At 42.3% G+C, this 13,478-nt stretch overlaps 1 protein-coding gene across 3 annotated transcripts in view; it reads left to right on the top strand.

The window, feature by feature from the left end:
* Positions 1-13,478, top strand: part of mtss1 (MTSS I-BAR domain containing 1) — a 656,873-nt gene that overhangs the window by 38,560 nt on the left and 604,835 nt on the right. For 2 of the 3 annotated variants that reach the window (XM_084063402.1, XM_084063403.1), the window contains exons 9-16: positions 28-174; positions 990-1,146; positions 1,917-1,940; positions 4,897-5,234; positions 5,727-5,943; positions 7,157-7,323; positions 7,781-10,132; positions 10,180-11,073. In XM_084063402.1, coding sequence (XP_083919528.1) covers positions 28-174; positions 990-1,146; positions 1,917-1,940; positions 4,897-5,234; positions 5,727-5,943; positions 7,157-7,323; positions 7,781-8,329 — 1,599 coding nt within the window. In that variant the 3' untranslated portion in view covers positions 8,330-10,132; positions 10,180-11,073. Of the gene's footprint in view, positions 1-27; positions 175-989; positions 1,147-1,916; positions 1,941-4,896; positions 5,235-5,726; positions 5,944-7,156; positions 7,324-7,780; positions 10,133-10,179; positions 11,074-13,478 lie in introns of those variants that run through there. The other variant, XM_084063404.1, reaches the window with a different exon arrangement.

Consider the following 13,478-nt stretch of genomic DNA (forward strand, 5'->3'; position numbering starts at 1 on the left):
GATGACATTATTGATTTATTGATTCAGGATTCGCTCGGCGGCTCCACCAATACGCTGGCCTCGTGGTCCGGAGCGGGTGGGGCTGGCGGGGCGGAGAACGGGTCTTTAGCCCCCCCACACAACGCTTACACCCACCATGCTGAGAGGGCCAGAGCCATGTCTGCATCTGGGAAGGTAAACCCTTTAAGTCTAAAGCCCGTTTGATACTTAAGCGTGGCCGTGGATAACTGACTTACAAGCTCACAATGCGTTGTGTGAGCAGTGTTAATTTAAGTTTGATTTAGTTTTAGTCTTAGACTTTTGAATAAAATTCCATTTAGTTTTAGTCATAACCTGAAATGTTTTAGTTTTAGTCTAGTTTTAGTTGACTAAATATCATCATATCATTTTAGTCGACTAAATCTACAGTTGATTTAGTCGACAAAGTTGCCATTTTCCAATCATGTATACTTTCAATTATATCCAACCATTTTCCAATCATGTATACTTTCAATTATATCCAACCATTTTCCAAAGCATACATTTTCTTTATGTTCTTCTTTTACATTTTGGAATAACTGTTGGAACAGCGTTCATCATCTGTACTTAATGCTACATGACATATTATTGAGAGAAGCTAATTAATTCAAATCCATTGGCTCTCAGAACAAACACACTGGTGTAAAACGGTTGACTGTTCATGATTTGTGTCGCATGTGTGGCATGTCTCATCATGGACACTAGGAGGCGTCATGAGCTTGGACAAAACCTCTCCTCTCCTCTGTCTCTCTCCCTTTTTCTCTGTCTCTCTGTATCTAACCCCTCACTGTGTGAATTTGAACTCAGTATGCATTATTGCCATGTATGGCACATCTATAAATGTGTTTTATAGAGCATTTTGCAGCTTTTATCGATTTCATAAAACAAAACCACCAACTTATCTGAGAACAATGGAGTGAGTGACCAATAAAAAAAACATTACATCTCTCCCTGTCTCTCTCTTTTTTCAGTCGTGTTCGGCCAGAGAGCAGTTGGCTCTGACGTTAGGGGTTGGGGGTTTGAATCCGGACGCCCCCAGGACCAGCCGGGACTCTCTGCACTGCTCCAGTGGTTACAGCACACAGACCACCACCCCCTCCTGCTCTGAGGATACCATACCCTCACATGGTACACACACACACACACACACACACACACACACACACACACACACACACACACACACTATAGCAGTGGTTCTGTGTCAAAGACCAAAGATAGCTTGCACATCTGCTATTTTTGAAGAGCCAACATATGAAGTGGGTAAAATGATTGTGATGCTGTATTAACTACCTCAAGGTAAGGTTAAATAAAGAATAATCTGTTTTAGGTATGGGTATGTGTAAAGGTTTCTCATGCCGATAAAAGAAAATCCATTGGGGAACTGGGAAGAAAGAGAATGGGGGATTTCTCTCCTAATTAAGCACATGATGTGTGTCAGGTGTGTGTTCAAGAGGACTTTGGCCCTCGATTTCTTATGGAATGCAGGGTGGAAAAAACAAGCAAACTTATAATGACATTGATAGGCAGCATTGGCATGAATGTACTGATTGTCTATTGTGTTCAGCTAATGTTTTGCCTCCACATACGCCGCGCCTTTTCGGTTAACAAACTGAAACATCACATGATACACAAATGCATTTGTGCACACACACACACACACACACACACACACACACACACACACACACACACACACACACACACACACACTATGCCTTTGCATGATACATATAGTTGGGTGTAGCAGCATGGCATCTAGGGGATGCTAGTGAGACTTTTGGATTCTTAGTCTTGTAATTGTTTCTCCTTTATTCTGCTCCTCTACATTTCCTCTTTGGTGTCTATTTTGTATGTAGTAATTTTCCAGCTAAATGCCCTTCCTTATTCTCTTCTAGCTTTAAAGAAAGAGCCTCTCTATGGTAGGTGTCTGTCTGTCTGTCTGTCTGTCTGTCTGTCTGTCTGTCTCACTGCCTGACTGTCTCTCTGCCTGCCTCCCTCCCTCCCTCCCTCCCTCCCTGTCTGCCTGCCTGTCTGCCTGCCTGCCTGCCTGCCTGCCTGCCTGCCTGCCTCCCTCCCTGTCTGACTGCCTGCCTGCCTGCCTGCCTCCCTTTCTGTCTCTCTGCCTGCCTGTCTGTGTGTGATAGTGATAAATGATGATGGAAACATAATTGTCATGTAAATAATGATAGTGTTTTCCACTGTCATCACCTCTCTGGTAGGAGGAGTCTCACAGCTCATTAATCTGATAGACACATACTATTTTGTTGCTGTCGGGCAGAAACCTCTTACCTCCATATTTTAACTTTGTGTTTTTTTTCGTAATTAATGCTCTACTTGATCAGACTACAGCGTCACGCAAAACTATCAAAACGGGCGAAGTGACCCGTTTTGAGCTTGTAGATCTGCTACTTTTGTTGTTTTTGAAATGAATTTGAATCCTGAAAAGTAACCGTTTTGGACGTATGAGGTTTCCACCCGACAGAGACGATATGATAGAGAAATAAGAACCACACACACAACACAAGACATAGAAGCCAGTCAATGATAACGTGTAACACAAGTGGTTCTCAAACATTTTCATGTCAAGGACCAACATCTATTTGGCTGCGAAATGTACTTAGTAACTTTCCACCACTGGCGTCTTAGAACACCATGTGTTTACCTGCATGTCTGTCCATCCCTTCACTGTCTCTGACCTTTTGAAAATGGTTCATTTCTGCGTCACGCTCATCAGGGTCTAGATTGTCTGTGTTTTTAACATGATAATACATGACGTACGTTTGTGTGTGTGTGTGTGCGTGTGTGTCTGTGACTGACAGTAATAAAATAACATTATTAGCCATTTTCAGCAGATGATGAAAAGCCAACATTTCCATAATGACGCATTTTCTTATCTCTCTCACACACACACACACACACACACACACACACACACACACACACACACACACACACACACACACACACACACACACACACACACACACACACACACACACACACACACACACACACACACACACACACACACACACACACACACACACACACACACACACACACACACACACTCTCACACACACACTCTCACACACACACACACACACACACACACACACACACACAGGTTTGTATCACTATGCTTGTGAGGATCAGCATTTTAGGATGGCATTCAAAATATCTGAAAATAGCCAAAAATGTGCAGATCTAAAATCTTGCAAGCTTGTAGATCGGCTATTTTGTTTGTGACATCGCCGCAGAACAATGTATAAAATGGGGTAAACCCTAACCTCTAAATGTCTTACTCTAACCTGAATCTTTTTTGTAATTGTAAGTAAGTACATTTTATGTATAAAGCACCTTTCGAAACAATGTTACAAAGTGCTGTACAATGGACAACAATTTGAATAATCAAGTAAAAACAACGTAAAACACATAAGAGCAATAGCACAACAAGAAGTAAAACAAAAACATAGACCTGCACGAGTGGGTCAGGGAAGAACTTCATAAGACAACATGCTTACGAAACAAATGTGTTTTTAACAAGTTCTTGAAACCGTCAAATGACTCAGCATTTTTTTATCGCCAAGGGTAGAGCGTTCTAAATTGTTAGCCTAACTCCCCACATCTTTGTTTTAACCATAAAACAACCATTTTTCTTTGTGAGCAATGCCTGTTTCTCAAATTCTACACTACTTATGGGGATATGTGGCCCTCACAAGTATAGTAATACAAGCACACACACACACACACACACACACACACACACACACACACACACACACCCCTGTGAGTCTTGGATGTTGCTGTGTTGTTCTGGTGACCAGTGCGTCAGTGCATTAATTAGATTTGTCCTGCTGAGATGAAACCAGGGACAGATTACGACTGGGACAGACTTCCCAATGTGTTGACGTCACCCATTAAATCCGGGAACGCAGCTGTGTCATTTTAAGATTTCTTTGGGCTATTCAAAAATAGCAGATATACAAGCTCATAGCACGACATCGAGTGCCGCGCTATGAGCTTGTAGATCTCTTGAAAATGTTTGCAAATCTTTGAATATATATATTTTTAAAGCGAACATTTGTAACTCAAATCTTTGCTTCTGGGGGGTCCCTGGAACAAAACATTTCGAGATGGGGGGTCCACGGCCAAATGCATAATCCCTTTGGTGGAGTTAGCTGGTTTAGCAGAAAGTTTGAGGATCCAATGGAGTTAGCTGGTTTTGTCAGAAGCCCTTTGTAATACTTTCCATTGGTTCAATATTATTTTTTTACCAACACACAGACATAAAGGGTGTTCAATAGCACTGATTTATGGAAAAAATGTAAAAGCGGAAAAACAAGGCAATGTCAGACATACGGAAACAAATGAAAATATTCTCTGACATATTCTCAAAATGGACTATGTACTCAAATAGCCGTATGTGTGTGTCACATATACTGTACAAGGTTTCTCCCGACAGTGATATAGGACACACAGTATACAAACACACACGTCACACACAAACACACACACACCGTTAAAGGTAGAGTAATCTTTTATTTTGTTGAATACGTAGATAAATAAATCGATATTCTATAGCGTGTTTGTTCAGTAATTGGGGTCTCCCTGTCTCTCCAGCTCTTTAGTCAACGGAACATGTATTTTCAGGTCAGGATACCAATTTTATCCAATCAGGATAGAGAACTCAGGATACAGATTAAAGAAATGAAATTGGAAGTGATGACACAAATAAACGATAATATAGGCTTTGTTTGTTTGTTTTGTTTTTTGTTTTATGGAACAAAACCAGTGTTGAGTTGGGTTACAAACACATAAACCTCTCTCTGTCTCTCTCTCTGTCTCTCTTTCTCTGTGTCTCTCTCTCTCCAGTGGACTATGAGTCCATCTCTCTCCACGGAGGGGACGGGGACTCCATCTCCCTGCACCACATGCGTCTCCACAGCAACAGCGGCGGCGGCCAATCGGACTTCGACAAGTCCTCCACCATCCCCCGCAACTCTGACCTGAGCTTCCAGTACCGCAAGCTGATGCAGTCCAAGCGGCCCGCCTCCACCGTCAGCCTATTGGCCGAGCCTGAGCGGATGGGCGGCGGCCTGCACCACTCGCAGTCCCACACGGCCACCATCCGGCGGAAGCCGCAGTCCAAACCGGCCTATCGGCGCGGGACGATCAGCGGCGGGGTTCCCATCCCCATATGCACGCCCCAGGTCAGTGGTGGGAAAGTAACTTAAGTACGTTTACCCAAGTATAGGCTCTATGCACAGCAGCCATATTATCACTTCCTTCACAGGTGTTACCAATGATACTAATGAAGGCTCTGTTCCATTTAGTGTAGCACAGTGGTTTCCACGACCCCCATAACTCTGAGAGTTACACACCCGTAAGGAGCCATTTGGAAACCCCTTAAGGAACCATGAGGGTCCCTGGACCCACATTTTAGACCCACTGGTGTAGCACAGTGTTTCCAGTGAGCCAACATGCACAATATCAGCACCCTGACTCTGTTTGACCAGAATGGAACAGAGCCTTCATTAGTATCATTGTCAACACCTGTGAATGTCTTCACAATATGGCTGCTGTGCATAGAGCCTATTGTACTCAAGTACAAGTTCAAAGTACTCCCCCAAATATCACCTAAGAAAGAGGCAACATTTTTGAAAATGAATGTATAATAATATTTGTTCCACCTTGTGTCCCAGGTCCCCCTCAAGGCCACGGGGGCAGGGGGCAGCGAGGAGAACGTGTTTGTGGCTCCGTCCTGTGCAGGAGGGGGGCTGAGCGCGCACGCTGCCAAGCTCTGCACGTCCACACAGAGCCTCAGCGCTCTGCCACCTCCCTCGCCGTCTCCTTACTACCAGCTGGTGCCAGGACAGATGCCCATCCCTGTTGCCATGCCAACCGTGCCCAACTACCAAGGTCATTGTTGTTTTGAATTTGTCCATTGGTTTGATTGATTGATTTATTTTTGTTTTTATTGACAAACGATGTATGTCGTTGCCGTCAGGTGGAAACTTGTATCTCCGTATTTCAACTTTCAATGTTTTATCCTTAAATGAATGCCCTACTTTCTCATGCAAAAAATATCCAATCTCCAAGCTCACAACATGTCGGCTAGTTTTTATTTTTTATTTTTTAGGAGGCAGTAACAGAGACTAACTGAAAAATATTATCCATATAGAATACATTCATACTCTTAACTCTTTTATTGCCAAAAACGGGAATTCCCGTCCGATGCTACTATGGCTATCATGGCGAAATTATAAAAAAAAATTAAAAAAAATGTTTTTGTTTTTTTTTTGGCCCATTTTACCCAAAGACCAAGGAGATATGATTTTTCGAAGCTCTAGACTCCCATACACTTCCTTGTTAACTTAAAACTTAAACATTCTGTATCTCGGCTCCTGAGTACTTTTTTTTTTTCAATGAAAAATCTCTGGCAATATGAGCACACTTTTCTGAAAAACTCTGGCAGTCAAAGAGTTAAGTAAAATGGCAAGATTTTTGTATTTCTTTTTTTATGTGGGTTTGCGAACGTAGCCTAGGTTTTAGTTTTTGAAAAGGCTTTGGTTTAGTTTTTATTAGTTTTACTGTTTTTATTGTAATTTATAGGATATTTGTCAGAGATGAGATAAAAAACAACAACAAAAATATTCACAGTTAAAACTATTTGGGGGGGAGGATAGATTTCATATCCACCCAAAGTACTTGGCTTATGTATGAAATATTGACAAAGACTTGTGAGCCACAATGTTCAAATGCTTCCATCATACAGTCTGGAGCAACGGAAGCTCTGGAAATGATCCCGAGGTAAAGCGGATGTGACACCTCCTCGTTTTTACAGTCGTGCAAATTTGTATTATATATAAATTATAAATTAGATAAATTAAAATAAATAATCGGAGCCTATATAGCTTGCTGCTTATCAGAAATGGCAATGGAAAAAATTCAATGTAAAGATATTTTAAAATATATATTTTGTGAACGGAAATTATGAACAAATCACACAGCTTCCTTTCGCGGCTCTCGGGAGGTGTAGTTCCAGACTATAATTGCATGTGGAGAATTGCGCAATAGTTGTCTGGCTACGGGATGTACTACTATAATAACAATACCTCCTTCCTACCAGCAGAGGGCGGTGGTGGACAACAGCTGCAACAGAGGAAGTACCAGCAGCAGCACCAACTGAACCAGCAACAACAGCAACAAACTCATCTCAGTCAGCAACTAAATCATCATCAGCAACAGCAACTCAACCAACAACAATTAAACCTACAGCAACAAGCCTCTGCTTTACAAGTGAGCTTAGTTTAACTCATTGAACACATTGGTAGTAGCATCCTCTATCTTATCATCTTATCATACAGTATGTCCATATTTTAACTTTTTGTTCGTTTCAGTAAATTAATTCCCTACTTTGTCATATATGAGTGTCGCACAAAGGTTGTGAAAATAGCAGATCTACAAGCTCACAACGTGTCGCGTGCGGCACGTTATCAGCATGTAGTTCAGCTATTTTCACTATTTTCAAATGCTTTTTTACATGATAATGACAAAGATTACCTTTGACGTTATGATGCTACTGAGTTTTCTACCAATATGTATTGTATTATCTATTGCATTGTATGTTTTATGTGTATTACTGATTAATTGAGTACAATGGAAACAAGCCCTATTGGGCTTTTTGTGTTATCCTTTAAGCGTAGACTGTATTACCTGTACTGCTAACACAATATTCAATCCATCCAATCAACAGCAGCTAAACCACCAGCAGCAGCAGATACACCATCAACAGCTTCAACAGCAACAGCAGTTAAACAACCAGCGACTCCACCAACAGCAGTACCATCTACAACAGCAGCAGCAACAACAACAGCAGCAGCAACAACAGCAGCAGCAGCAGCAGTACCAGCAACCACAGCAACCCGCTCAGCAGACCAACCAACAGCCCCAGTTCAGGGAGCCACACCCCCCGCATTACCACCACCACCACCAGTCCCAGATGCAACCGCCCCAGCACCCACCTGCTGCTCCAGCCACAGCAGCCGCCACCCAGGGACAGAGCTCCTCCCCCCTCGACCCCGGGCTTCCCCAGGCTCCCTACCCCGCCCCGGTGCAAAACACGGAGCACGACGGAGGTCCGGAGGAGAGAGGAGAGCAAGAAGAAGAAGAAGAAGAAGAAGAAGTGGAGAGAGAGAGAGGCCCGCGGGACATGGTGACGCTGATCAGAGGGGTCAAACTGCGACGGACCGTGACGAACGATCGCTCCGCCCCCTCCCTGCCCCCTCCCACCAATCACAAATGATGAGATGGGATGTCACAGCCCCCCCCCCCCCCCCCCAAGACAATTCAGGCTCTTTTTTTTGTTTTTCGTTTAGTTTTGTTTGCTCAAGTCAAATCTCAGCCGAATTAACCTGTTAAACCCCTGCATCGGTATTGCGGGGAAAGCTTTTGCTGAAAATAGCCTGATCTACAAGCTCACAACGCGTCGCAGCGCGACGCGTTGTGAGCTTTTAGATCAGCCTATTTTCAGCGAAAGCTCTCCCCACGATAACGGAAAACTGAAAAGGCACTAGCCTAGAGCCCTGAGGGACTCCGCTTAACCATATGGGGTTTAAGTGGTTAAATCTGGGATGCCAAATGGCACACAAGAATCCATATGAAAGTAGCAGATCTAAAAGCTCACAACGGTGTGAGCTTGTAGATCTGCCGTTTTAGGCGTGCGACATGGCCTGTGACCAAGCATAAATCAATCTTTCTGCAGTGGCAAAGCTGGCCACGCGTGTCAAGTACTGTGTGCACACGATTACACACACACCCACACATTATACTTGCCCATACACAGAGACTTGTCGTTTATAGATTGTGTGCTTTGGAACAATAACGAATCCACACAAGCCGCTGGAACTTAAGTTTGTTCGACTTCCCAAAGTTCAGTTGGGTTTTGCTTTCTGTAAAGACGCTGTTTTTACAGATTCTTTGTGATTTTAGTTCTTTTTTTTTCCTCTTACGAGCAAACCGGATGTCTTTTGTTTTTAGCCTTTTCTTCTGTCTGCATTTGCATTTCGCTTTGTCGATAAAGTTTCATTGGACTCTGTCTTACCCAATCAGAGTGTCCGGTAGCACTGTGTCAATTGTCGATTGGTGGTTTTACGTTGTTTTTATTTTATTACGGGGACACTTGGCCAATTTTGGACCCAAATGCCCTTTTTTTCTGTGTCTTACTTTGCAAAATGCGGAAACGCCCGCATTTTGTGGAGACAAGTTCTAAATACACAGAATACATAAGGTCTTTTGTCGTTTTTTTGTGCCACACTATACAACAACAGGATTTAGTTAAATCGGCAAAAGCGTGCCTTTAACTTCCTGGTCGTTAATATGTGGCCTGTTGATTGGCCCGATGTGGACCAATCAGCATCTAGATATGCAGGTACCTCCACCGTAGCTTAGTAAATATTTGAGTCCATGTGCGGGTATGAAAGGTACGCTTTTAGGGGTCGTGTCCGCAGAAAAACGTTTTTTTGAGCGGAGGAGATATTTGAATATCAAGTCCAGAGCCTCTCGCTGCAGTGTTTACTGACGCCCACAGCGTTCTGACCTATCAGCCCGTTCCGGTGCTCGAATGTCCTTTTAGCTGCGTTATTAGCGCAAATATCCTAGCTGAAACGGCATAAACACGGACTTCAGTGTCAGGTCTTAAATGGCCGGGGTGTCAGACACAGCCAGGAGGATCAAACGTGACATTGACGAGCCGCTCTCCCCTCCAAAGAGTTAAACTATTTTCCGTTTGAAGCACCCTTCTTAGCACGCCGCCAAAAAGAGAGCGCTGAAATGTTGATGCTTGACGCTGGGGTAGATGAGCGCTCCAGCGTGTCGTTAAGCATAAGAAAAGTGTGGCGAGGAAAGGACCTGGCAACTCCAACAAAAAAAAAAACAGGTTTTCTGTGATCACGGCCCCTTACTGTATATGACGTTCTCCATTTGAGGTCTTCAGGCCGCCGATGCTGTTACAGTGACACGGGAGGCTCTAGAACAAGTGGTTCTCAAAAAGCGGGGTCCAAGGAACCCTCAGGGTTCCTTAAGGGGGTTCCAAAATGGACCATTACAGGTCTGTAACTCTGAGAGTGTACAAATGGAACCTAATGGACACGTAAGGGTCCATTAGGTTCCATTTGTACACTCTCAGAGTTAATGAGGGTCCTTGAAATTAAAAAAAAAGGTTTGGGAACCACTGATATGTTTTGTCCGTACGATTATTTCAAAGTTCATCTCTTGTCACACCAAAGGTGTTGTTGGTACAAAACCGTATTGTTCATCGTTTAGCAATATTTATGGGTATACTTTTTTTTTGTAAACATGACTTAATATAGTCGCAACCTCTCTGACTTTTAAAACACTGTTCTTTGCCTTCGTCGGACAAGAAACAGGCTACTGCTTGAAATAGCACTTCACACCCATTTCCAACCTTATCGTCATACAATTGGTCCTCACTAATGCTTATTATAAGATGGCGTCATTTCTGTCTACTCACCGCTGGGCTGTGGACAGTTCAGTAACCTGCCTACCAGTGACATCATAGGTAGACAGGTTTGGTAATTGGTATAAAGATTTCAAACTTATTTTTTTGCATAGATTTAAGAACAATGGCTTCTATTTCAGCATGCTAATTTCCCATGAAGGGAAAGGCTGTTGTTTTTATTGGCTGTGAATCTCCATCGACGATGCCATTGGTCAGCAGGTTTCTGAACTGTCCACAGCTAACCAATGAGACACAGAGTGAGACAGAAATGGTGCCATCTTATAATGAGCATTAATGAGGACCAATTATATGACGATAAGGTTGAAAAATGGGTGAAGTGCTCCTTTAATCATCTCAACGCGACGATCCACAAAGACCCAACGACCAATAAGCAGCTTTATCGCGGCCCGCGGGCGTCGGCAGTGTTGCCTAGCAACAGCGACGTGGATCGGCAACTTTTGAAATGAGAGAAGTCTAGATAATCATAGCTGGCTATGAAGAACAATTATAAGAATATCCGTCTCTGTTGGGTGGAAACCAAAACTGTTACTTTTCAGGATTCAAATTTAAAAATATCAAAAGTAGCAGATCTACAAGCTCGAAACACGTCGATTCGAGCTTGTAGATCTGTTACTTTTGATGCTTTTGCGTGACGCTGTAGTATCAAGTAGGACCTTAATTTATGAAATAACACAAAACGTTAAAATATGTAGATAAGAGGTTTCTGCCCGACAGAGACGATATAAAAGTGTTACTTATGAAGTTGTGGGTGATCTTTTTGTTCCTGTATGTAATTTGCCTGTACATGTCGCCCTCTGGTGTTGATGATCTGTACTACCCCAGGAGTTGTGTTTGGAAAATACAAGTTGCGTTCAAGAGATGATGATAAAAAAAAAAAAGTTGATATTGTTAATGAGAGAATTGAAAGGATGCCTCGCTTATTTCAGTCCTCGCGTTTGATTGATTGGTTGATTTGTTGATTGATTAACTGGACCTGATGAGCCCACGTCAGCAGTTGTGTGTGTATATATTAGCTCTACTATTCCTGGGAGAGATATCTATATATATATCTATATATCTGGGTTGTATTTTTGTGGCTTGTCGATGATAATTAGAGGATGATAATTAGATGGTTAATTACATTACAGCACTGGCGTACTTTTCTCCTTCCACTTATTTTTGTACAAAAAGCCGAACAAGAAAAATGTATTAAAAAAAATCTAAAATCTAATTATCGGCTGATCTGGGATCGGCTAAGAAGACACAACGAGGAGCAGGCAGTGAGACTCTCACACGTCTCTCTCTCACACACACACACACACACACACACACAGGTTTGTATTACTATACTTGTGAGGTCATCAGCATTTTAAGACAATGATTATATGAATGGCAATTTTTTTAATTGCCATTTATAACCATAAGCCAAAAGGTTGCACATCTACAAGCTCACAACTGAATTAACTGGATCCTTTTCTAATAGAAACGTGTCTCTATAAAAAATCAACCATTTTCTTGTGAGTTCCAGGAAAATGGTCCTCAGAAACAAAGTAATACAAACACGCACACACACTCTCTCGGAATGGTCTTTGTGTGTGTGTGTGTGTGTGTGTGTGTGTGTGTGTGTGTGTGTGTGTGTGTGTGCGTGCGTGCGTGCAGAATATGTCCGAAGGCTTTCGAACCTACAACCGGATGGAGAGAGAGAACAAAGGATTAAAATGATGATACAAAATGTTTCTTGATTGTTTCTAAAGTTCACAATGGGATCAATAATAACAATGAAAATTGATTGATGCTTTGGTTATTGTTTTTTGTACTGACTTATTTTTTAAGTTTTTAAGGCCAAGGACCCCTTAGCGGAGAGAGAGATGAAGCAGGGACCCCTCCCCCCAACCCGTTTCACAGATTCATCATAGACTTGTTTGACAGCACTATCATCAGTGTTGTGTAAATGTATGGTTTGTCTACACTTTATATTTATTTTCTATGTTGGATTTATGTTAATTTAAAGTTTCAGACATTTAGTCAAGGACCACCCCAAATGATATGTATTTGGCCGTGGAACCCCATCTCAAAATGTTTAGTTCCAGGTCCAGAAGTAAAGATTTGAGTTTCAAAATAATGTTCGATTTAAAAAATATATATATTCAAAGATTCATGATTTTTCAAAATGTACATGCTCAATACTTACTGTAATGAACTTAACCTTTGGGTCTGGGTCTGCTTGTTAATCCCACAACAAAAAATCCCATCACACAAAGATCCCCCCCCCCCGTCCCCGTCCCCCCCCGTAGTAAATCTGAGGACGCCCTGTTGAAGACCCATGTAAACAGTACTAAAGTGTACACTGCATACACGTATTTACACACAGGTTCTTTCCAAGACTATTCAATCTCTGCTGATGGCTAGAAGTCAAACATAGAATTGTTATGGTTCTTTAAACTTCATCATTTGTGGGGTGCAGGGGCTGAAACCCACCGGCAGTGGTGTAAAGTAACTAAGTACATTTACTCAAGTACTGTACTTAAGTACAATTTTGAGGTACTTTTACTTTACTGGAGTATTTCCAATTGTCTATGCTTACTTCTACTCCACTACATTTCAGAGGCAAATATTGTACTTTTACTCCACTACAATTATTTGAAAACTTTAGTTACTTTGTAGATATACATTTTTACATTATAAAACATACATTAACCACTTTAGCCCTATTTTATACCAAGGCTATTTGAAAATAGCAGATCTACAAGCTCACAATCCTGAAAAGTAACAGATATGAGGTTTCCACCCGACAGACGATATGAAAAGCCATTATTGTTATGGTCCCACTGCGCGGACCCCCACCAGTAGCCTTGGTGACCCGTTCAGGGGTCCAGAGCCTCAGTTTAGATGCTGTTTCGACAGAGCAGGTCTGGTTGAGATGATCTGTTCTGAG

Source organism: Gymnoscopelus microlampas, assembly GCF_963454915.1.
Source record: "Gymnoscopelus microlampas genome assembly, chromosome: 7".
NCBI classification, from domain to species: domain Eukaryota; kingdom Metazoa; phylum Chordata; class Actinopteri; order Myctophiformes; family Myctophidae; genus Gymnoscopelus; species Gymnoscopelus microlampas.